The 25,542-nt window shown below is 38.0% G+C and overlaps 3 protein-coding genes across 4 annotated transcripts in view; 1 reads left to right on the plus strand and 2 right to left on the minus strand.

Moving 5' to 3' along the window:
• LOC129744763 (cyclic AMP response element-binding protein A) overlaps positions 1 to 12,151 on the minus strand; it is a 219,023-nt gene extending 206,872 nt beyond the window's left edge. Inside the window, exon 1 of one of the 2 annotated variants that reach the window (XM_055737460.1) lies at positions 12,015 to 12,151. In XM_055737460.1, coding sequence (XP_055593435.1) covers positions 12,015 to 12,032 — 18 coding nt within the window. In that variant the 5' untranslated portion in view covers positions 12,033 to 12,151. Of the gene's footprint in view, positions 1 to 4,074; positions 6,170 to 12,014 lie in introns of those variants that run through there. The other variant, XM_055737459.1, reaches the window with a different exon arrangement.
• Positions 12,152 to 13,324: 1,173 nt separating this feature from the next.
• LOC129745393 (phosphatidylinositol 4-phosphate 3-kinase C2 domain-containing subunit beta) lies at positions 13,325 to 25,449 on the minus strand. Its single transcript, XM_055738450.1, has 11 exons — positions 25,329 to 25,449; positions 24,290 to 24,750; positions 23,374 to 24,215; positions 22,014 to 22,460; positions 21,760 to 21,951; positions 19,053 to 21,699; positions 18,581 to 18,973; positions 18,307 to 18,507; positions 14,194 to 14,390; positions 13,891 to 14,129; positions 13,325 to 13,824 (listed from the first exon to the last, which is right to left on the minus strand). Exons 2-11 carry the CDS (start codon positions 24,742 to 24,744, stop codon positions 13,645 to 13,647), a joined length of 5,793 nt encoding a protein of 1,930 aa, XP_055594425.1. The 5' UTR covers positions 24,745 to 24,750; positions 25,329 to 25,449; the 3' UTR covers positions 13,325 to 13,644.
• Positions 16,004 to 18,082, plus strand: LOC129745394 (neurofilament heavy polypeptide-like). Its single transcript, XM_055738451.1, has 5 exons — positions 16,004 to 16,140; positions 16,197 to 16,397; positions 16,463 to 16,577; positions 16,646 to 17,158; positions 17,217 to 18,082. The coding sequence occupies exons 2-5, from the start codon at positions 16,311 to 16,313 to the stop codon at positions 18,044 to 18,046; spliced, it is 1,545 nt and encodes a 514-aa protein (XP_055594426.1). The 5' UTR covers positions 16,004 to 16,140; positions 16,197 to 16,310; the 3' UTR covers positions 18,047 to 18,082.
• Positions 25,450 to 25,542: the final 93 nt, after the last annotated feature.

Here is a 25,542-nt window from a genome sequence, read left to right on the forward strand (position 1 = left end):
GGTCTGGGTGTTATCAGGCTTTTTTTCGTTCGATGTTTATTACGTAAAAGCTGTGAAACGAATCTACTGTGTAAATAAACATACTACACACAATAGTACTGATTCTGTGACCGCTTTCGCAGCCACAGGTTTATTTGGCTTGAGGTCAGAAAAATTTGAAAAAAAAAAAACCTAATTTAACTCGAGAAGCCTGTTTTCAATCAGTAAAATTAATCTGTCAATACTTCTGCATAACAACTAAGATAATTTAGTGACAAGAACAAAAGCCTGTAAGATAAAAAGGTAATGAAGACCCTTTGAATATCAAGCCGCATTTTCAGACGTTTACAAAAACTCTTGTGGAAACAAAAGTAGCAAGTCCGTCCCATTTGCGTTTTTTGTGAAGTTGAGAAAAACAGCAATTATTTTTTAAGAATTTTCGAATTTTCCCGCGGTTTTGATAAAAGTAATGAAAAAAACTGACTGACTGATTGACAAAAAAAATGCTTGGCATCATTGCTCATGCAAAAAAATCCTTCTTGTAAAATCCCGGGTGAGCTTTCCAGATAGCCCGGTTTTAACCGAGCTTTCCCGGATTTCAAAGAAAAAAATGGAAAATGCCCGATCAGGTCCGATCGTCTGAAAAAGCCCGGATTTTTCATAACAATTTTAGCAAAATCCAAACTTAAAACTCAAATTTAGTTCACGATATTTACGACTTTTGCGTCAAATTTTGAGTTTAGTTGCGGTTTTTGAGTTTAAAATTTAGAAATCCAAGGCCTTCCATGATTTTTTTGCAGAATGTTTAGGTAACGTATACATGAGAAAATTTGAACCTTCTATAGGAAACTTTCCACTGAACAACTTGTCAAATACCGTAACTTCATATCTTATTAGGCAAAAAAGTTATTAGCTGTTTAACGGGGGTATGTCTTTTGGCATTGAAGAACAATAAATTCAATTGACATCCCTGCTTGTGCCTCGCGAAGTATTGCATTAAAAGTATTCATACAGTACCACGCCAGGCACCCAACAGTGATTTCAATTTAATATTTTGTTTTACAATGCCAAAAGACATGTCCCTGTTAAACAGCTAATAACTTTGTTGCCTTATAAGATACGAAGTTAAGGTATTCGACAAAGTTGTTCAACGGAAAATTTCCTTTACAGAATTTATAAATTGGCACAAAAACCATAAAAAAATGATGCTGATTTTTCAGTACAAAATAATAAATTTCCCAAACAAACCTAGTTCAAAGTTCAAATTCACTGCTGTAAACGTTATATAAAAATTCTGCAAAAAATTATGGATGTGTTTTGAGCCAAAACGAAGCTTTTAGGACCACAGGGATTGAGAAATTCAAAAATGACCCCAAACGACTCAGTCTACCAGGTAATAACCTCTTTTACAAGGTTTTTCTCGGCTTAGATTCCTTCGTGATCCTTAACTACGCACTTAATTATTCACCATTGAGTTCTCAGCATGAGAAAAAAATTGTTCATAAAAAAAATAGATAAGAGAACTTGATATAATCAACAGTGCTCTAACTTTCACATTGATACAAAAACAGTTAAAAGTTCTCATAGATAATCCCTCATTCTGCCCACTTACTCAAAATTTAACATTGAAAATTGAAGACCGTATGCCGTGTACTATTTACAATAATTCGGTGGACTTTGGTAACACAACTGCAAAAATAGCTCCTCCGAAAGCGGTATAAATGTGCTCTTGAGTATTATAAATTTATCGAAAATATTTTAAATTAATGCTTTCTTATTTTATGGAGCAAAATTAAGAAAATACCGATCTCGAAAAATATCTATAAGTTGTGGCAAATTTATTATTTTAGACAACTAGTTTTAATATTAAATACGTATAGTTCAAATAACAGCTTCAAGTCTTTTAGACCAAACCATCGACCGAACTTCCGAGGCATACTCTGGTAACGATCTCAACTCTTTCGATACTCTTTTAAGGAATCCGAGGTTGCGATTTGCTCTGGAAATTATTTGAGAAAGGTCATTTTGGAATCTGAAAGCACCCCGAGGTCCTTGAAAGCAACTACTCTTTCGATTTGTGTATCAGAAATATGATACGAAAACTGTATCGGATCCACTCTTTGGCTGAACAATATTATAGCGCATTTGTTGACACTAACGCAGAGACATGGTAAATTTATCGATAAGAAAGGAGTTTGTAAGGTGAAACAGTCAGCATCAGATCTAATTTTAAAGTAAACTTTGAGATCATCTAAGTAAGACATTCTGCAATCTTGTGGGAGCAGCAAATGTACATCATTGAAAAATATTGAGAACAGCAGAGGACCTAGGTTGCTGCCTTGTGGGCCTCCAGAAAGTTGGCAAATTCGCTGGAATCACAGCTGCCTGATTTAACAGTCATTTTACTATCTGTTAGGTAGGATTTTAGTCAACAAGAATTAAAATTTCAGTCGTTGTAGTTTGGCTAGTAAAAATCGATTATTTACTATATCAAATGCGGGTTTCAGATCTGTACCCGATCAGGAGAGCATATCAAAATAATAACTCAAACATATCTCACCAAGATATTTACATCTGATTCAGTTATAATTAAGTACTCTAAATTTTAGATTTTAAGTTTTTCCAATTTGAATTATATCTTATTCTGATTGACAAACTTGAATGGGGTTGAGCTTATATTCAATGATCAAGATTTTTTTCGGATTGTCCTAAAATAAATTGATTATATCTTATTTTGATATACGTACAACTTTTTCTGAAACACGGACATCGAAGTCAACGGCTCAAACCTTACATTAACATTACATTACAACAGGTTCATAAAATTGAATCAAATTTTTGGGAAACCATGAATGGGGCATGGTTTTATAAAATAATGTGGTTTATTGACCTTCCACTAGAAAATTTTCTCGAAGCACTCAGATCTTGAAAAATTATAATTTTGATATAATTTGTTCTGTCCAATATCAAACTATGCTATCTGAACGAGATATAATCTTGATAGGAGCATATCAAAAACTGATATAATTTAGCTATGATCGTATAGATTTTTTGATATAATTTAAGATATTTTAACATCCTACGAGTACTGTATTATAACTCATTTAGATAGAAAAAAATAAGTATCAAAATATCTCATTTTGATATAATTTTGTTTTTCCCTCCTGATCGGGTAAGTGTCGATCTGAAACCAATCCTCAATCGCTTTCAGGCAGGTCGAAGTAAACGGCAGAAGATTCGTAGTTGTCGAGCGTCCTGGGTCTAATGATATGTATGTTTTGACATTTGTAAGAATTGTCCTTGATATGAGTATAGCAATGAGCTAAGAATATGCACAGAATGAGGTAACGCCTCTGTAATTCCGAACGTCTTGTTTATCTCCATTTTTAAACATTGTCCAATTCGTCCATCGTGAAGGAAACTTTGATGTCTACAGGAGATTTTTGAGTGCTTCATGGATAACTGAATCATAAATAGGATGGTTCTATGGAAGGTTTTAAGATCTTCAATCATGTTCCTCATAATAAAAGTTTGAAGAAAAAAAATCAGCTTAAACCTGAAGAAATTTGGTTTTCATTTTCGAGTTCATATCCAACATAGCTCCCATGAAGAAAATCATTAACATTAACATATTAACAACGGTTTAATGGAGAAATTATCTGGTTTATTGACAGATATCTACAGGTGTGTAGTTATTTAAAATGGCTTTTGTTCTAAAAACCCATTTTCATTTCGGAAAATCGTTTGAGAAAACCGGCTTCTGAACGGGAAAATTTGGATTTTATTTTTAAAGAAAAAGAGCATTAACATTTTTACTACCTATAATTAATTTTTAAATCTTTTTAGTATCGTAAGTTTACAAAATTTCTTTTAATTGATCAAATCATCTCCGAAAAATGGAAAAATATGCTTAGTATATTTCCAGATACGGCAAACCCTCACAAAACATTGAAAACTGCACTCCGAGAGCACAAATCAGCATCCATATGGTTACGTTGCAAATGAGGTCGTTCATGCCAGGGCAAATGGCGCGACGACGGCGACAAGCGAAATTCTCTCCAAGGACACACACTGCGAAACAGAAGGCAAACTTACCGCATCGAAATCTGCCTCCCAAAGCTCCTTCAGGTCCCCGTCGTCGAAATCCATGTTTAGGTACTCCAGCTTGCTGCCGTTTCTGGTATCCACCCACTCGAAGGGAGAAGGAAAGATTAAAATCGATCAATCTTAGCTTAGCTAGGCCGGGGTGGGTGGAATGCAACCTTTTTTTTCTTCTTTTTCGCGGACCGGTGTTGAGGAAACTACTAGTAGGGGAATCTACTTCAGTCTGCTTCTGTCACTTCTACTCCGTTTGTCGTTTTGTTTTCCGAATTACGAATCCACTAGCTCTAGTTAACTAGGCACAACACTTGTTGCCTGCCGCCGGTCTCGATTGGGGGGCAGTTTTCTCCCTTGTTTTAGGCACTCGTTTTTTTTTTTCTTTTCTCTCTCCTTATTATCTCGATACCACTTTTCTTCGGTTTTCGATAAGCTGGTTGTTTCCACGCGCCTCGCGAGAGTACGGTGAACGAATTCGGTACGTCTCGCTTGGGAAGAAAAATCCAAACTTACTTTCAAAATGAAGTGTGGAAAATAAAACTAAACCACCACTAATTAACTCTAATTATTTTCTTTACGTTTTACTATTTTTCCTTCACTTTGCTTTATTTTCTTTTCTTTATATTTTTTTTGGTTGGTGTGTATTAAATCGCCGCACTTCGTGTTGTTACATACAGATGATGGTCTGCTTTCTGAAGCGTGTAGCGTAGTACTTCATAATTGGTAAGGCATCAGTCGGTTTAAGTTATCCCGAAAACGGTAGCGCGGCATAAATCCGCCCGATTTAAATCGTTCTTTTCTTCGTCTCGGCGTGCTCTTTCATTCAAGAAAGCACGCTATCGATATACTCGCGTGTAATGTTGCTAACGAAATTCTCAGCGTGTCATCGAAGCAACCACTTGTTGATATGGTCCCGGTTGATTGAGAACAGTGTAGTGACGTTTTTCGAAAACGCCTCCTTTGATGAGGGAAGCAGGCTGATGTGAAAATCACGCACGAATGTCCATCGGTTGCTATGCTCCAATCTACTAAGCACGTGCTCAATTGCTTGTTTTTTTCTCTCGGTCCTAATTGATTACTTTTGCCTCGTAGAGACCGTTTGTTTTCACAAATGCACTCGAACCGGTACTTTCCCGTGAGCGTTTTGATTTTCGCTTGTATTGCAGTTTCATCCACAATCACAATTTATCACAATAATAAAAACCTGTCCGATGGATGATTCAACAACATGCAGTTGATGATGGTGTGGTATCTTGATTCAATCTCCAGTGATCTTTCCATGAACGAAGCAAAACAATAGCCGACGCCAACACTTGCACGGAAAAATTGAATAAAAGTTTAATGAACTACCCAGCACCCACCACTGAAGCTCAGCAGCAGGGAAGAAAATTAATTACACACAACAGCGCGAGGCACCCGAACACCGAACACATACATATTCTGCCGTTCTTTAGACGCCTCGAAGGTTGTTAAAAATCTGCCAGGTGATGTCCGTCAAATCCCCCTAACTTTGAAAATCCAAACGAACCACCACACTACGGTTAGTCTCAGTAGGCTGTCTTCTTCAGGTTTAACACCGAACACGTTCTAGACACACCAAATTTGTAGCTTTTTCCGCTTAACCACACTTGCATACAAATTTTTCTCGGTACAACAGAACAGCAAACCTGCCAACGACAAATGACAAGAACGCTTTCACCGGCACTTTTCAAGCTTCCGGGCCCAAATTCCGCCGGAATACTGCCACGCTTACTCGCTCGCTACTACACTATAGAAGAAGTACTACTAAGTGCTCCAACTTTCAAACTTGGACTAAAATCGAGTCTGTCTTGCCTTTCTGGCTTAGGTGGTTGCGACGCGATACGCGAGAAGAAAACTTGGCTGGTTGGTTTCTTTGAGTCACACAAGCAGCAGCACCACTCAGAAACCGATGGATGGATCGGAACAGACGAACGAACGGACGGAACTTTTTCTGGAGGCCTCTCGTTGGGCAAGGGAGATTGTTGCTGTAGTATACTACTTGTGGAAAACGCTCAGGATAAACTCAGTAAGCGTGTGCGGCGTTAGTGAGCGACGCGCAAGAAATGAACGTCCCACATCGAAGCTTGAATTTCCAGCCGGCGAGCAGAAAGCAACAGGCGGTTGGCTGGCAGTGCTGCTAGTCAGGAATTTTGCTCCCTCTGCTCATTCGCTCTCTTTCTTTTCGAACGATTGATTTGGCCGCTGTTGGTCATTAGATTTGGTTTGGTGGCCTTTCACTTGCAGCAACAGTCCTAAACGTAAAAGCACAACGCTTGTGAATGGGAACCGTTTTCGAATGGTTCTGACTGACGACGACAAGCGATTGAAAACATTCTATTGTCCCGGTGCTGGCCCTGAAGTGATTGAGCTGTTGCTATACACAATTGACAAACGCTATGGAAATCCCAAATGTGATCTGATGACCACCCATCGATTGAGATGGTTCGCAGAACCAAAATCGAAATGTCTGGAAGCGCAATTTCTTACCTTGACATTGTTCTGCAGTGGGCAAATCTAGTGGATGACTGTAAAGGAGATCCCAATGTGGTCCAAGTAGGTAAAGCCAAAATTATATACGACAAATCGAAGCAATCGAGGAAATTCAATTCCAATCTAAGCAGCACATATTTACATTTCATACGTTAAATGGTCGTTAAATAAAATAAACAAACAAACATATCATACATAAGTTTCTTAGAATAAAATTTAGTTCAACAAGTATTTTATCGCAAGGACTGTCAATGTAAGGAACAAAAATTACAAAAAAAAACAAATCTCAAGTTTCATGTTTGTTAACTTCCGTTATCATAACATTCATAATTCAAAAGAAGGAACAGATAGCGCTTCAACAAACTTTGCTAAGATCAGAACTCAACCCACCCACGGAATTTTCCCGCTGAGTGATTTGTGCTTTTTTTTCTTTTCTAGAGCATTAGAAGTATGACCAACCAAACGCGCTAGCACATGGAAAGCTTTCCGAAACACATGTTGTTGTGGGGTGGTCGGCCGGAAAGTCCATCGCATAAATTTCCAGGTTCATCGGTCCCTGCGCGCAGAGAGTGAGTGCCGGACGGAGAGCGGCCGGAATGAATGAACCCCCCGGCAATCGAACCGGTACGTTTTGTTTACCTATTGCTAACCTGCTCTGGGACCCGTTCTGTGCAATATGAGCGAAGGGGATGGCCAAGTTTTGGTACAGTCAGAGTCAGAAATTGACAACACTTTCAACTAACGGGGACAGTGTGTTTCACGATAACAGAAAGTATTCATCATCTTTGTGATTTTATCCTTATTTTTGTCATTTCAGCATTGTGATGTTTGAAAACTTTGTCATTTTCCCACTTTTTATAACTTTTGTAATTTTTGTCATTCACCCGTTAATTTTTTTTATCTTTTATGTAATTTTTGTAATATTGTCATTTTGGTCGTTATTGTCTTGTCATTAACGTCATTTATGTTATTAACGTAATTTTTGTCATTATGCCATTGTCTTATATGCCACTTTTGTTATTTTTTGTCATTTACATGCAGAGAAAAGTGGTACTACTAATATAATGAATAAAAAAAATACATTTTTGAATCAAGGTTCGAGTGTTCTTCGAATCTAAATCTTATATCTTTCATTTAAAAAAAAGCTACAGAAACGAAAGAAAATATTTTAACTTAATGTAAACAAAATTCGGATAAATGTAGGAGAGATAAGGGCATAATGAGCACACGGGGCATAGTAAGCACTCCTCTTTTCCACAAAAGTACGAATTTTCTCAAATAAATTTTTATGCGGAACCGTTTGGTAGTATTAATTTTTCAGCAAAAAAGAAATCTTCTTATCATCTTTACAAAAATATTTGAAAAAAACTAGGTTCTCAAATGAAGAAAATAAAATTTTTTAGCACCAGAAAATAAGCTCTTGTGATCGTTAAATCATCTTGATCTATAAAGTGCAGACTACAACATGATGTACACTTTGTTCCTCAATTTTAGAAATCATGATTTTTTTTATTTTTCACAACAATCAATTTTCAAACGCGTTTTTACTTTAACTTTTTGACTCGGGGCGTATAGAGCGCCATCATTGAACGGGGCACGATGAGGATTTTCTGCCGTAGAATCTGGCAGCAAATTCAACTCGATGAAGTCAACTGAATTATAGAGCCACAGCATGACTAGCCTGAAATTTGGCACGGATGCTCATTAGAACCAGGAATGATGAAAAATGTTTTCAGATTTTTGGATGACCCCTTCTGAAGGGGGTCGTTTATACATAAGACAAATATTGTTTTCGCAATATTTCGTCGGATTGTGTTGAAAATTTCCACATGAGAGTTTAAAGTGATGGGAAATTGAATTCAGGTATTGAATTTTGGGTCGGGGGTCGGCAAAAGGAGTCGTCCATATTACCTTCTCAATATTTCTGTGATATTGACATTATTATACATCGGATTCAGATGAAAATCGATTGCCTGTATCAAATTTTGTGTAAGAGGCCAGCCAAAGGGGTCGTTCACATTAACTGTGTTATTTTTGCGATATTGACGTTATTACACATCGGATTGAGGTGGAAATTGGTACACGAGAGTTTTGAATGGCGTGCAATCGATTTCATGTATCAAATTCAGTGTAAGGGGCCGGAAAAAGGGGTCGTCCATATAAACTTTTCAATATTTTCGTTATATTGACGTTATTATAGATGCAAATTTGCACATAGGAGTTATTAAGGACGAATTATTCATTCCAATTAGGGGCCGTTCAGATACCACGTGGACAGAAAAATGAGATTTTTGACCCCCTCCTCCCCCTCCGTGGACAAGCGTGGACATTTGGCAAACCTCTACCCCCCTCCCCGGATGTCCACGTGGACAGATTTAAATAGTTTTTTTTTTAAATACCTATGTTTTGACAGTTAGAAAAAACCACTTTAAGCCTTTTTGTTCTTGGAATGGCTGATTTTGAAAAAAACCGAATAAGAATTTCCTGATATGAAATAATATTAAAAATTTTAAATTTCTAAATTATCATATTCATCACATGCTTTCAAGTAGCTACTAATTGTTTAAACTAAAACTGGAAACAATTTTAAGATTTTTATTTGAACATCTTAATATTTATTCGACTTTAGAAAATGTTTTGAAAGTAAGTATGTCCACGTGGACATGACCCAAACCCCTACCCCCCTCTACGTGGACAAGCGTGGACATTTCCATACCCCCCCTCCCCCCCCTAAGTTGTCCACGTGGTATGTGAACGGCCCCTTATTTGGGTCATGGGTCGGCCGAAGGGGTCGTCCATAATTATTCACTGTTTTTTTGCGATATTGACGTTACTATGCAATGGGTCGGTTTGAAAATTTACACACGGTGGTTTTGAGGGAAGGGCAATCGAATTCAGATATCAAAGTTTGTGAAGGAGGCCACCGAAAGGGGTTTAACCTTTTGCCAATAATTACGTTTTTAAGCAACGATTGAGTCTAAATTTAGAAACGGGAGTTGGGACGGTCACTTCTGATTTCAATATTTGTATCAAACGACAAAAAAGGAGGTCTTCCATATAAACTGTTGAATTTGTTTTTGCAATAACTACGTGAGTTTGTATCGCATCGAGACGAAAATATCAGAAAAAGTCCCGTATAACGAGTTCAAAATTTTTTCAATTATTGCTTAACAATGCATTTGGAAATGCATCTGAAGAATGCATGGCAATTGACATTCTAAGTTAAACGCGAAACGGAATTCGTACGGGATCAGCAAGTAAAAAATAAAACTATTTTTGGTACGGAATTTTTGTAGATACGTATGAAAATAATTCGATCAAAGAATAAATAGTTTCAAATTAAAATTAAAATAACTTGGAAATAAAGGAAAATGTTATGGCATAAAACAAAAATGCTATAGATGCAAAGGATATGAGATTTTGAATCAAAATATTTGATATTTTGTATCAAAAAAATTTTATATCCAAAGGAAAACATTTTTTCGAAGCAAATAAAAGTGTCTAAGTCATACTTTCTTCTAGGATTTTTGCTCAAAAATAAAAGTACGTTTTGGCATTTTCATACTTTTTGTAATTTTTGTCAACATTTTCGTCATACGATGTTATTTTTGTCGTTTTTATTATATTCGTGTTTTATCTATGTTTTGTGATTTTTTTCCAATTTGGCATTTTTGTGGCTTTTGTCTTTTGTGTAATTTTTGTCGAGTGGTTATTGAAATTTCAATTTTTGAGATTTTCTGGGTTTCTCATTTTTTAACTCTTTTCTCTATCATTCTGTCGGTATATTCTGTCGTGTTTTTTTTATTTCTGTCATATTTTTCTTTACATTTTTGTCATTTTTTTTTTTTCATATTGTTATTTAAGTTATTTTTATCTTTTTCATCATACTTAGTTATATTTTTTGTCATTTTCGTCTGTCGTCGGTCATATCTGCCTTTTTTGTCAGTTATGTCATTTTTTACCACTTTTGTCATCTTTCATTTAAAATTTTCATTTAATTTTGTTCATTATTTTGTTTATTTCGCACTTTTTGTAAAACGTATTTATCATTTTTGACTTTTTTGTCCTTTTTGTATTTTTGTAAATCATGTCATATTTGAAATTATTATTATTTTGGCAATTTTTGTCGATTTCGTTATTTTTAAGATTTTTGTTATTATTGCTAATTCTTTAATTCATGTAATTTTATTTGCCCTTTTTTCGTTTTAAAAAGTTTATCACTATTTCGATTTTGTCATTTCTATCATTTTAGTCACATCTGTAAACTTTGTCTTTTTATGTAATTTTTGCATTTTTAGTATTTTTGAAGTTTTTGTTATTTTTGATTTTTATCACATATGTAATTTTTTGTAATTTATGTAATTTATGAAATATTTATCATTTTAATAATTTTTGTATGTTTTGATATTTATTATTCTTTTTGTCAAGTTTGAAATTAATTTTTTTTCGCAGTTGTCTGTATTGTGATTCCTGCCATTCTGTCATATTTTGAATTTTTGTCATTCTTGTCACTCTCCTTCTTTTTGTCATTTTAGTCCTTACAGTCAATTTTGTCATTTTATCATTTTAACCATTTAAGCCTTTTGCAAGTTTTGTAATTTTTTCATTTTTGGTAACTTTATCATTTTTGTAGTTTTCGTGATTTTTTTTTCATATTTATCATCTGTTTTTTTTTAATGAAAAACAAAAACACATACAGGAATTGTAATTATTGCCATTCTCGTTGTATTTGTCATTTTTTGTTACTTATTTGATTATGTCATTTTTGTCCATTATTTAATTATTATTGTTTTGTCATCAATATGTATTTATAATTTTTTTGTCATTTTCGAATGTTTATTTTTATCATTTTTGTCAAGTTTTTAAAACTTTAACTTTTTTTTAAATTTTTGTCATGCTTTTTATGAAATTTTCATTATTTTGTCGTTGGTGTCAATTGAGTAGTTTTTCTCATTAAAGATATTTTTGAATTTTTTGTAATTTCTGAGGGTTTTGAAATTTTGTTATTTGTGTTCATTGTATCATTTGTGCTTTTTTGTCATTTTTGTCACTTTATTTTTTTTTTTTAATTTTTAACATTTTCATCATTTTATTTATTTTTGTTATGCAGGTCATTTTTAAAATTTTAGTCAATTATGTAATTTATGATATTTCCGTCCATTTTATTATTTTCTTCTTTAATTGGATTTTTTATATTGTTATTTTTTTTTTCATTTCTCTCCTTTTTGTAATTTCTTACCTTTTTAATCTATTTATGATTTTTTTTTTAATTTTAGTTATTTTAGCCGTTTTTTATATATTTTTAAAAATACCAGATCTTGACGATTTATGCGTTTTCTAGTAAAATATTTTAGAAACTTCCCACAAATCCAATTGGTACTTATGCATTTGATTGATAATAAAAAAAATACAAGGGCTGAACTTACCAATTGAACCGAATCCATCTCCACCTGTTGATTGCTGCTGATCTATAGTTGTGAAAACTTCATTTTATTCTCCGGTGTTGTTGTTGAAGTCATCGTATTCAGTTTGCAAGGCTTTTTTGTGCTTTGAATGGTCATCAACAGACCTGCAGTATTATAACGAGATGCATGCTCCTACATCAAAACATGAAAAATAGAAAATGAAAAAAATAATCAGAGAAAAGCATAAAAGAAAACTTATGGAAACTCTTTTTCTTGTTCCCCAAAAAAATCAAGGATTGTAGAATATTCTTTAGAAACAAAGAAATACGATCAGATAAGAAAAAATATGAGAATTTTAGAACAAAACAAACGATACTCAATAAGAGTATCACAAATGTTATTGAAATCTGTTCAATTTTCATATGATCTGGCATCTCTGTTATTTACCCACATAATAAATAGAGATCTATTGTTTGTGCTTCATCGTTGAACTTTCACTCATAAAATCTCGAAGTACAAAGACCACAAGGACTATAATCATTTCTTCGACTTGACTTAGCTTACTTTATATTATCATTTTATAACTGTGATAAAACTTATTGATTGTGTGAAGACATTGTTTAAAAATGGGGATCTCCAGACCTAACCAAGAACAACTCAACGTAGTTTGCTCCAGACGAAAGATGAAAACCAACGGTGGTCGGCCACGTAAAAGGTGTCTTATCCCTGATTACCATGCAGTTCTGAGTAAGTTCGCAATACCGAAATGTCGTTGTTCATCGAAAAGAGGTCGCTCTACCCCTAATCAACGATCGAGACGGGCCCGACTTCGACGTGAGTACATGCGAGAGTGGCAATTCGAGCGCAAATTGGCTGCAGAAATGCAAAGGGAACTTCAATGGAACCAGCGATTCAAACAAATGATGGCCGCTAGGTTAGTATATGTCGAACAATTGCGTCAGTCCTGCAAGGGTGCAGTTCCGATCGACTTTGCGTCTTTTGTTGAGAATCCACCGCCGAGCATTAGACAACCTAGTGTCCGATATGAGGATTTTGAGGATCTTCCCCAGACAAGTTTGTTTCATCGCTGGATAAAAGGAGAGGTTGTGCTTCCGGGACCGGAAAAGGTTCAAAACAATAAGAAAAAGAAGAAACGTGTCTTAAAATTTTAACCCGATGTTAATAATGGAAAAATTAATAGGCATCTGAAAAAACTTTAAAAAAAAGTATGAAAATAAACAATATTGCAAGCAACAACAAAAATGAATGTTCTTTCAAATTTTAAGTTTTATCGGTTGAATGAAACTAATTTGGGATTTTTTTTAACGCTGTTATACAAATGTTCATTATCTCGCTCATAACTGTGAGAGTACATTCTTTAGTGTAAGAAAATACCTTTTTAGTAAATATAAATAAATTCTTTGCTTCATTCCAAGCTTCACTCTTGTTTCACGTTAAACGAAGACAACCACAACTATCGCTAGACATGACGAATGTAAAGAAGCCCTAGTTAAACACACTATAGTTCTTTTTTCTATGTAAATAATTATAATTAAAAAAAAAACTTCCAACGAATAGTTAAAAAAAATACAAAATACATGTTTGGATGAATAGTTTGCTGTGTTTGACACATATCTTCTTCCCTTACATTTTATGCCCTGGTCAGATAGCTGAGGGGGAACCATTCGTTGATTTCGTTCCGTAGATCGTGATCGGCCAGTGGTAGACGAAAACCTCCGAGGAATGCATTTTCTTGCAGAGGATCGTGGGACCAGACTGTCACTTCGAGCGTCTTTCTCTGGATGTAATCCAAAGGAAGTCGATATTCAAGCTGCAATGGTGATAAAAAAAACATTAAATTGTGCCATTTCGAAATAAAACTGTACTTAAATATTACCGTTTCCATAAAACTTGGATTGCAATTTTTACGCACAACCTTGGTTTTGCGCTTCGTTGCTTTGTGCTGATCTGGTCGGAGGTAGACCTTCACGTAGGTATTTGGCTCAGGATTGCTAGCCGTGGCCGGTAGTGAACGAGCGTGCTGAATCATAACGATCAACGTATCACGGTGGTACTGCAGCGAGAACTTGATCTCTCCACGGGGCTGCTCGTATTCGTCTACAATTGCTCGGTTCCCTAAAACAACAAGTTGACAAGTTATTTTCTCAATAAATTCGAACACGTTAACAAGAGCACTAACCTTTAACTTTGGCTGCGTGAATATCCGCTTCCTGTTGGTCACGCAGCAGTGGATGGAAGAAGGTGTAAACTAAATCGGAATGTGCTATTTCATCAGCCGAGTTGAAGAGCGAGATCAGAAACTGGCGGATCTCCGGAAGACGACGCTCGGCAACGGTTTTCACGTTTGATCGACCCACATGGATGCCGGATGGGAGGCTGCCAAGAGAAGATTGTGTTTGTGTTTATATGGACATAGTGATAATATAATGATCGCTTTCAAATTTTCTTCCGGAAATTATCAATTCAATACGTATCAGTTCAATGGCATAGCTTATCTACGGATAATAAACATACAAACTTATGAAATGACACCAATAAACTTGATAGGCAATCAAACGAGCTTGTAGATGAGACAAGAGAGCCTGGACAAACTCCCTAACCGAAGAGGGAGAAAAAGTTGCTCTATACGAAGATCAACGCGAATTTTAAAACGAGGCAGAAGAGATGATTTAGTCTATTATTGATATGAATTGAGAATAATTGCTATCTTATTGTAATACTTTACATATAATACTATACATGCATGTTCTTCTAACATGTTTTCGATTATCTTAAAATCCAAGTTACGTTGTTAATTTTCGAATCTCAGTTTCATCAATATCTAAAGAGATAAGCGTGTACCTAACAACTTTCAGTAAAATTGGAAAACTCCGTTCGTTGAGATTTGCTATTCAGAGCAGATTCTCTCTGAGAATAATTCGAGCCAGGGATCCAGAAATTAATGTACTCAACAGGATTAATACAATCACTGTTTGTTTGGCTTGCAACCTATGCACTGTATTTTTTTTTATTTGACTCTCAGTCACACCCGTCTTTGAAACCAATTCAGCAGATATAAGAGTGGTTTCCAAATGGTCACTCCAAATAGCAATAATTCTAGGTTTCCTTGAAAGATAATTCCCACGTATATAATGAATAGGATTAATGTCTAAAGCTTTTCTACGATCAACTCCGAATGAATTACTGCAGATTTGAGTTGATCGTTTGTGCCAAATGAGAAATACATTAGAACGTAAGTACATTTTCATGCATTAGAACTTTATTTACGCAAATTTCGAATACATCAGCATGTTTTGCGCCTAATTTAAAATTGACTTGCAAATAATTAGTAGACGAATTAGACCAGCACTCATAAAATGAAAACTGAAAAAGTGATTCGGATCTTCAACATCTATTTTCTAAAAACATGTCGAGTGGCTCATACGACCTATTCAAAACTTATTCTAGATTTTATCATAATTTATGAGTTTATTCAACGAACAAGTTACTGGCTATTCGATGATTTTGCTAACCAAATCAGACAAGTGATCGAATTTTGATATAAACATCATGAATTTTTCCAAAATTGCAATCATTCTTGTTCTTATTTCTTTTCGTTCTGGTCGCATAGTAAATTAGGTTTTATTTCGCCTATAAAAAAATATCGGTTTCAACTGTCTGGTCCTCTTAACTTCACCTTTTCCTTAAAAAGAACCCGACGTCACTATTCTGCAATTGTTAAACGAAACTCAACACATTGTCGATAAAAAATTTACAATAGCCAGCGCTCCTAAACATTTCCTCAATTGCAATATAATAATTAGGTAATTGAATCTCATATATGTAGGCACCTACCCTTATCATATCGAGAACCCTGGCTAAATCCAGAAAACAACTGGACTTCTACCACTACAAATGAAAAAAAAAATCACAACGCAGCGCACCGTCGAAAGGGTTGTATTGGAATTCAACGAGCCTATTAATCAACAAAAACTGTCCGATTAGGTACCTACCTATTCAAAGAGCCTTCCTCCATGGACCATCCGGTCGTCGTCGATTGGAGGTGGCGATGGATGGCGGTAGGAACGCGCTATCGAACAGATAAGAGATATCGGGGGACCGTGTAAAACACTTGACAATGTCAAAAGTACCACCAGTCACAATCGAACGGGGAACACATTCAGCAACAATTTTTTATTTTAGGTTCAGCAATCCAATCACTTTCCTCTAATTAGTTGGGTAGCAGATGGATATTGCCAGTCTCAGCTGAAGGAAATCACAAAGCTGGTGAAATAACAGGAAAAACTACCTCAAAGCATGGGATTAAAGCTTAAATGGTTCCGGAGACGAATCACCTTCGAGGGAATCCCGTCAGCACCGGAACGCAATAACAGACGAAAGGAGGTGAGTCACTTCGCCCTATCCTCTAGGAAGAAGAATCTAAATGCTTGTTTATCTATTCTACGTAGCAAAACTCGGGTGTCACCGTTATCGGAGTTTATCGACGAAGTGTCAACTGTGAAGATTACGTAGAACCAAGCAGTAGGTCATCCTATTTTTCACCTCCACCGGTTGATAAACCAGGTATTAATTTGTTGTTGTTTTCACATTAACGTTAGTAATATGTTAAAAACGTTTTTTATTCTACACAGCTATCACAAAATCAACTGCGACGGCTACATCCAAGTTGACAAAATCAAATGTAGAGAAACAATCAAAGACCGTCATCAATGACACAACAGATAAGATAACGTATTCATCGAAAAACCCCGATCGAGAAGCTGCTATTCGTACCCCGCCAGAACCCTCATATTCCCCTCCTAAACTACCAGCCAATCGAGGATTGCCTAAAACAAAATCAACGCCTAATCTACAACAGGAATCGATAGATCTTACTTCTCCAATCAGCCGATTGGAAACGTCGTCGATTGAAGTGCTTAATGAGGTCGTGCCAAGTACTGCTAGGAGTCCGATTGTTTCACCAGCACCACGTACAACTGGTATCAATTACAATGCACCTCTGCGAAATACACAGGAATTTTCTTCCGAAACATCTCTTGAAGAAAAGCCCACCTTTTCAATCGAAAAACTTAAAGATCCAAACAGTGATGATCTGTTACGACAACAACCCGAATTTTTCAACGAAATTCTTCAAAAAGTTAATGGTAAGCAGAATTCATTATATTCTAGAAAAAGGTTGTTCAGAATTTTCGTAATTTTCAGGCCTGGCTTCTACGTCAAAAGTCAATTCACAAATTGATGAACAACCTCCTAAAAGTTCAATATCGTCGGCTGAAACTGAGTCATTCGACGATATATTCATGAGGGTGCAATCCAAACCTCGTGAAGCGATTTCTTCAATGGACGAAACTGAACTAAATCCTCCGGTAAACATTTCTCGTACTTCTTCAATTGATGATATTTTCGAACCTCGGCCACCTGAATTCAGCAGCGACAACCCATTGATCGATTTGGATTCGAACAGTGTCGAGTACGAAGAACCAGTGCGAATCGACCCAGCGATACCGGAACTGTCAAAGATCGTTCAGGAACAATCCATAGAGCCCAAACCCATCAAGTCCATTTTGAAAAAACGAGCTCCGATGCCTCCTCAACAGCAACCAGAACAACGACAAGAGCAAGCGATCATTAAATTCGAAGAGATTCCTACACCGCCACCAAGATCGATTCGAAAACAGGAACCGGTCCCTGTAACTAAACCTAAAGATACAGAAGAAGATAACACAGACGACGACGAAGATGATGATGACACTTGGAACCGTGTTTTTAAGCATCGTTCCAGCATCAATCACACACTAGCTGCTCAGGTTGATCCACAGATCTTGCAAAACGTGCCGGTTAGCCTGAAGACGGCAGCACCAAGGAAGGTCTCGCCACAAACGAACCCCCGGGAGCTGCTGGAAGATGCTCCCAAAACGCTGAGAGGAATGCGAAACACTCAACGAACTCAGCGCGACGGATTCTTGACGTTAGGGGCGAGCAATCGCGCTTCACATACTAGTGACTTTGGGGGTTCAGAAGCATCGGCTTAGTAGTTTGCCTCAAAATAAACCATTAAATGACTTTTAAATCGCAAAGTGTTTTCAATTTTCATTTCACAATTAGTTTGAGTTTTTAGTTTAATTTAAAAGGTTGAAAAATTAAAAATTTAAGCGCTTAATTAAGTCCGTTTAAGCTAAAATTCGACAAAGGGTAATACAAGGTCGGATTTTGAAATTCGATGATAAAATTCTTTTCGATACATCCTAGTTCTTGCAAATATCAGTAAAAAAAACAGTGAAACGTTACTCACCTATGTAGTTTCGCAAGCGGAAAGTGAATGCAGAGCTTTTGATGAAACTCGCAAAATTCTTTGTATGAACGGAACAGGTAGGCAGGATCCGGTTGATTCTGGCGGGTCACCTTCAGTATGTAAGTGTAGTACTTTTCCAAATCGTACCGCTTCTGGAAACCATGGACGGTTACCGATTTCAGTCTTCCATCTTGGGCCATTCTGAAATCCGAAAAAAGAAGATATTTGTAAAAATATCATTAAAACGCATTGTTTTTAGTTTGATGTTACTCACGTGTAAACTCTCGGCACAAAACTCAACAGCTCGCCGTCGTCGGTTTCCGCCGAAAACTTCATCTGCGCAATGTTGTGCAGGAAGAAGTTGAACTGCGTGAACCACGATTTGAGAGAGATGTGAATCATCTTGGCGAATGATGCCGCTGCTTCCGGATTGGACTGCCCGGGAAGCAGCGCGTTGCGTACATAATTCACCGCCTCAACCGTCACACCCGGAATGCCGGAAGTTGTCATCAGTGCAAACATGTGTAGTATCAAATCGCCATGCTTGCGAACAATGTTAAATGCGGTACAGCATAGATCTACAAATTTGTGGAACTTTGCTGACGGTCGATCACCTCCATTGATAACGTACGCCATATCCGACGTAAGCACGAATGGTGTGCGATCTCTGTAAATAAAAAAGATTCCATTAGAATTAATATGTTTTAGACATTTTACATTTCTTCATTTACATTCCTCCTACATACCTTTTGAAATTACCAAACATTTGTGCATCCCCGAGGAATTTACCGAAATCTATATGGAACAAGTGTCCCGAAGTTTTGAGCATAATGTTATCATTATGCCTATCACAAATACCGAGAATATAGGTGGCCACCGAATAGCCCGCACATGATCGTGTAAAATTTTCCACCGCCCTTTGGTATTCTAACTGACTAGGGTTCTGTTTGGCCAACCATTCAGCGATCGATTTATCCTTGAACGACCCCGTCAGACCCCACTCAACTTGGATTTTGCGCAACGTTTCCGAATCGGAAACCAGTTCGATCATGCCCTTTTTGTAGCTCGTGGGAACACAATTGAAGGTGACCATTTTCAAATCGAGTCCTTCTCGGAGCCAAAGTTTGTCCATGATTCGCACCATCTGAATAGTCAACATGTCCTGTTGTAGGTCGTCACCACTCTTGAAAATGGCCGGAATAATAACACGATCCGGTCCGGAAAAGTTTACCTTTAAAGGCAACGTATTCGAGTTGAAATAGTTGCAGCTCCGAACCACTATACCGGTTACTTCATTCCCCGGGCCCAGAGGCAGAACTGTTGGACTGTCAATAAGAATTTGGTTGACTGATTCGAGCCCTTGTTTGAGAGTTTGCAAGCGATGCGATTCCTTGGCCATCTTAACACTTTGAGCCACTTCGCCTAGTTTCTTACACATCATGTTTTGGGATAAGAATCTGGCCGTAAGTTTTTCACCACAGGTAGCCATAAGAGCTCGTAGCATAAGTTGATTTCGACGATGATAGCGAGCTTGATTCACTAAAGTTGCATCCAGTTGACCCATGTCGATCATGTTTTGTGGAGCTTCTCCTGGTAAACTGTGCAGTAGAAGCCAATACAGGTGATGAGCTATTCTTGGGGATTCTAACGATTTTTGCAAAAGCATTTGTGCCAATGGAGAAGCTTCATAAGTGTCATGTTTTAGAGCTTGAAGAAGTTGTGGAAGAAAATCAACGATTTCATCGTTGGGCATATGTGATATCCACTCGACAGCTTGTCGACGCACTTCCAAATCCGGATAGCGAGGAAGAAGTAGTTCGAGAGCTTGTACTGGATTCAGCGTAGACCAGGATTTCAGTAAGGCATGAAGATCGGCTAGACAAGCATAGTCCCAACTATGAGCAGCATGCAGAATCTTCGGTAAGGCGTGAGGAAAACTATGAAGATAATGACGCTTCTCCCAAAGAACTTCTCGTTTTTCGAGCTTATCAGCAGAATAACCTTGCTCGGCAGTATCAATCAATTCCTGTTGCAAGTTCCGATCCAAGCTGTTGAAATCTAGCTTTGCCCAAGGTGGGAGGTTTTTGATACTTTCGGGAAACACAACAGAACCTCCATAGCTGGGGATTTCGATTCCCAGCATCGGATAAGCCGAGCCAAGAGGATGCGTTCCTTTGGCTGGAGCCGGTCCAAAGTATTTTTCTGCGGTTGGAGGCCAAAGCGGCAAAAGGTAACATCCTTGTATCATTTTTCTCTCAAAATCGAAAAACTGAATAGCGGACCAACCAAGTTCATATTTGGTAACTTTTCCTGCTTGGACTGCTTCATCTGCACCGGAAGTTGAACCATCCTGCTTATCTCCTTCAACGGGTTCACGAGTAACACCGTACAATACAAATATTAACCTCGCTTCTCTGGGCAAAGTGCAAACGGAATTCCGAAACATCATCCAAGAATTGAATTTTAAACGCGGATAAATTCCAGTTAGTTCATTGGAACATTGAGTGACCACAGCTTCACTGATAAATCGAGCCCCATGATAAATTTGAACACCCAAATTGTACTCGTCGTGCTTCCAGTGGACTTGCGGACGATGCAAGCACATCACGTTAACCATTACGCATTGCGAAATGCTGCTGATCGAAATCGGATTAGTGTTCCACTCGGGTGTATTGACACAGAAGTTTACTCTAAATGCATGAGAATAAATCTGCAATAGTGTTTGAATAGAATTTCGTACTTCATTGCATCGATATCGAATTTGTTGACTTATTGTTCTTGGCCGAAGCTTCACCTCAGCGTAGTCACCACTTTCCGAAAGAATGCTCAAACTGCCATTGCTGTAATCGGATGAATCGTTGTAGCTGTAGACAGTTTGGCCGCTGTCACAGCACAATTTCAGATCGTCTATCGCCTTACTGATTTCCAGTGTATCAAACTGACCCAACATGTTGCAAACGGCCTTTACGGCCTGGATCACTCCCGAACAGCTAAGTATGCTGTGCGGACTACTGTCGTCGGCAGTTGATTGTAACTTTTCGATTTCCGCCTCCAAAGTCTCCAGCAAAATCATCAAATCATCGTAACTGATTGAAGAAGTTGCTTCCTTTGGCAGGATATGTTCCAGTTTTAATTCGGCATCTCGAATGTCATCTTGGGCCGTTCTAGCAATGGTCTGCATTATTCGAGGGGTTTTTGGAATGAATCCCAGCTGAACGTCGTGCTCCAATTTGATGCTGTTGTGCACACATTGCAACTGATTAAGCCTGGACCGGGAGCTCAGAATTTCCTGAATGCCAATCGCTTTTAGAACGAAATCACCAACACTGTTCGAAACTTGTCCTTCCAGTGCACAGTAAACTTGGGCAATCACGTGCTCAACCGTAGTAGTAACTAAAAGTGAAATAAAGCATAAATGAGCGAATGTCTGTTGTACATGTGTAAGTATCTTACTATCACAGGTAAATGGAATTGGAGGCCCGTAGCCGTCGATTTGTCCCTTGTTCTGACTATCGTAAGAACTAAAGCAATCCAACGACGGATGCACGAGTAGTTTAATACTGGTTCCTTCCGGATAGTGGTTGTCAAACTCCGAAGCCACCACATGACCTACGTTTGTGTCCGATTGATCATAGCGATAGTTGGCTGTAAATCGAAATATCATAGTTAAATCGATTCCTTTTCTGTTTTGTATATATTCCGCAGACCTCTTATCTGTTTTACCAAGTTGTAGAAGGCAATAAGCTCTTTGTCGTAGCTCTTTCGGACAACCACATTCTCGTACAGCTTAACCGGGGCAGATCGTCGCTCGCCCAGCACCTGTCGTTGCATGACTTCATAGTTGCTTTCCTCCTTGGGTCGAACAGCCGCAATGCCACCACTCATCGGTTGATACAGGTCGGAATTTCGAGGCGGCAACGGTGGGGGTGTGCCATCTCCTTCCGCTTCCATTGCGTCCAACGGTTCCCCAAAGCCATAGGCACTGGACACATTCCAACCGATTGCTGGCGGACCCGAACCGTTGCTGTTCGGCGACAGAGGCGTCTTGTCCGATCTGTTCACGGCCTCATACACCGGGTCCGAATATTGCGTTCCCCCACTGTAGATGTAGTCGAATGGGTCGTAGTCTTCGTAGTAAGTCGACGCTGTATCATCTATAGGGACAGAAAAAGCGAAGCAGAACAAAAAACATCTATAAGAAACACCGTTCCTATATTTTCCAGTTTGGTTGAACGTATTTTTTTGCTTAAATTATGTGCTGAAAGTTCACACATACTGGAAAATATATTTAACATATGAGAAAAGTAATAATATTCTTACTAACTACTTACAAGAAAGAAAATATCGTTGCGCAACAAAAAACAAAAAAACATGTTAAAACGAACCGAAAAAAGGTGACAAGTAAAACTAAACTTGGTTCGATGTTATAATACTGCACTATAAAGTACAAATACGTTGCGCTGTTTATTGATTTTTATATTTCCTAGCAATACAAGAGTTGAGGTCGTTAATTCTACTTTACAATCTATTATCATATTTCGAGCTACTAAAAATATTCGAATCCACAAAAATTGAAAATGTAATTCTACTAAAAGTAAACACTTCGCGAAGATGGCTTACAAGTGAAGCTTCAATTCGACATCAACGTTACCAATAGCCTACGATGACGAATATTCGTATCACAATCGTGGTGCGCTGATAACATTTATCTGATATTGCTCAGATAACAATTCACATGCACCACGATTTATTTGGAGGCACTTCTGGATGAAACAGTATAGTAAAAAAAACACTGTGGTTGAGTGTGAGATTTCAAAAATTTACGGAACTGATTTCCACTGTTTTTCTTTTGGCAAAATTTTAAGGCACAGTATGACCATCAATATGATTTCGTTTTTCTTGATGAAAAAAGGTGCAAACTGCCTTTTCCGCTCAAAAGTTTAAACCTACATGTTTTCTAATTGCATAAAATGATTTTGAGATGCTGTGCATCACTAGCACTATTTACGTAAAACAAGTCAAATAGAAAAAAAAACTACCATCGAGCCCTACGAGCGAAATTTTTACCTTTATCGTCCTCGCTGGCCCCACTTCCAGAGCTGCTCCGATTGCCGCAAAGAAGCGGGTCAAACGCTTCCAATACCGATACGCGAGAGTTATCTTCGAAACCGAAATCGATCAGATTATCCTCACCGGTGCCGGATCGTGAACTTCCACCTCCCGGAGGATCACTTTTGGGACGCAAAACTACCTCGGGATTGTTGTTATTGCTGCTTCCGCCTCCGGTCGACCCAACCGAATTACGCGAGAAAGGATTGTTATTGGAGGGGCCGGGAATGGCGAGGGCTGGCGGAAAGGGAGACTGTGGTTGTGATGCCGAACGATTCGATAAATTCAGCTTCGGATTTATGGATTTGGGGACGTGCACTAGAGCGGACTCGGGATTAGCGACGGGATTAGCTGAAGAGGTCATGCTAGTTATGGTGCCAAACGGCTGAGGAGATTTGGTGGCTAAATTGGTAGATTGAGAAGCCGGCACGGCTGGGGGAGGTTGAGGAAAACCTTGAAGATTGGTGAAACTTTGGGACATGACATTGGGAGGATTCAATCCGGCTGGCAGCTGAGGATAATTGACGGGACCGTATTGAGGTTGAGCGATGAATCCTGGCCTTGGAGCAGCCCCGTAGGTTGGCATGTTGTACAAGCGATTTAATTCATCCGGCGTAAGAGGTTTCGGTGCTTCTTGTTTGTTATACGGAACCAGCTGCATTGCGGAAGGATTTCCATTTCGCACAACTTGTTGCTGCAAATATGCTGGGCTGTACACACCGAAGTTTGATGACGCAGATGACATGCTTAAACTGCGTTGTGTTTTGTACGCTGTTTCATATTGATTTTGAGCATTCATGCTGTAACAAGAAAAAAGTAAGAATAATATTTTTTCAAATGAAGGGTGCAAAATCAAACGAGATGCACTACTTACCGATGCATTTGATCTACCAATTCCTTCAGATTACTGTGCGCCTCGTCTTTCGGATTGGGAGCCGGTGGAGGAGCATTGAACGAAATTAGATCGGCCTCATCTTTGGCTTTAGTTTGTTGGCCTAAGCCAGGATTGCGAATGTCACTGATCCGCCTTATTGGGGCTGTTGTTTGATCGCCTCCTGCTGGAGCAGTGAAAAGTTGCGGCGAAAGATTGCCATTATTCGAGTTATTAGCGTTGCCAGACGGAGATGTTTGATGCAATTGAATCTTGCGCTGCAGATAGGTTTTGTAGTCTTCGAGGGTCCTCGATTCGGAATAGTTGCCTGATTCCGGATGCGAGTAGCGTTGTTGGCGAATTTTTTCCAATTCAAGCGTTTCCAGACTTAGAGCTTTGGCCTTTTCAAGGTCAGCCAGGAACTGTTTCTCCATCTCCACTTCGTTCCGATTGGCCATCACAAGCTAAAAAGAAGAGTAAGTATAAATATCTGTATAATATGCAAATAAAATTCCTTTCAGTCAACGCTATGACGTCATCAGTCTATTTCCGACAAGCGACGTCCGTTTGCAAATAAATCGTTCCGTTATCCAGAATCTTGAACATAAACAAATCTACCTAGGTAATGGATTCAAATTGAGCACGACACTCTTTTCTTGTTCTTTTTATTTCACGTTCGTCGTGTATCGAAATACGGAATTAACTACGACAAAAAAAGGTCCCCGCAAAAGTTTGATTTCCCATTACAGGCAAGCATTCGCCCCATCAATGCCAGCCGAAGGCGGACAGGTAACCGAATGAAACTACATAATAGCAGATGGTTGCAAAAATAATGAATGAAAATCCGTAGGTACCAAACTGTGCATAGAAAAAAATATCTTCCAACTTTACAGCTTCTCATCATCGTCGAAATCGGCTGATGCAGCGAAAAAAAAAGTGCAGCAGCAAAGAAGACCTAATCGGAGTGGTTTTGTTTTCGACGAAAACACCTTAAATCGGCTACAATTCTATGGAAAATTACTACAAGCGGTACAAAACTTACTTGATTTCGAGCTTTTGAATAGTTTTTCACGAAATTTTTGTGTATTTCGTAGCGAAAAACAACATTTTGAACTGCTTCCGATGATCGCCCTCACTGCACACGTTCTTTTTCTTATTCGTTTTGATGCGGAAGACGTCATCGAAACGGATAGGGTTGCCAAATCTGCACTGAATTAATTTACCTGTTGTGTTTTATAAATGTTTTCGTAAAAATG

Source organism: Uranotaenia lowii, chromosome 2 (assembly GCF_029784155.1).
Source record: "Uranotaenia lowii strain MFRU-FL chromosome 2, ASM2978415v1, whole genome shotgun sequence".
Classification (NCBI taxonomy): domain Eukaryota; kingdom Metazoa; phylum Arthropoda; class Insecta; order Diptera; family Culicidae; genus Uranotaenia; species Uranotaenia lowii.

Bases quoted from the DNA above. Each gene is read 5' to 3' on its own strand.
- LOC129745393 (XM_055738450.1), bottom strand. From the start codon at position 24,744: ATGGCCAATCGGAACGAAGTGGAGATGGAGAAACAGTTCCTGGCTGAC. The intron at 18,974-19,052 runs GTATGTAGGAGG...TTTTATTTACAG, and splicing joins ATGTTTGGTAATTTCAAAAG to AGATCGCACACCATTCGTGC. The intron at 14,391-18,306 runs GTGAGTAACGTT...TTCTCTTGGCAG, and splicing joins CCGCTTGCGAAACTACATAG to CCTCCCATCCGGCATCCATG.
- LOC129745394 (XM_055738451.1), top strand. From the start codon at position 16,311: ATGGGATTAAAGCTTAAATGGTTCCGGAGACGAATCACCTTCGAGGGA. The intron at 16,398-16,462 runs GTGAGTCACTTC...TATTCTACGTAG, and splicing joins GCAATAACAGACGAAAGGAG to CAAAACTCGGGTGTCACCGT. The intron at 16,578-16,645 runs GTATTAATTTGT...TATTCTACACAG, and splicing joins TCCACCGGTTGATAAACCAG to CTATCACAAAATCAACTGCG.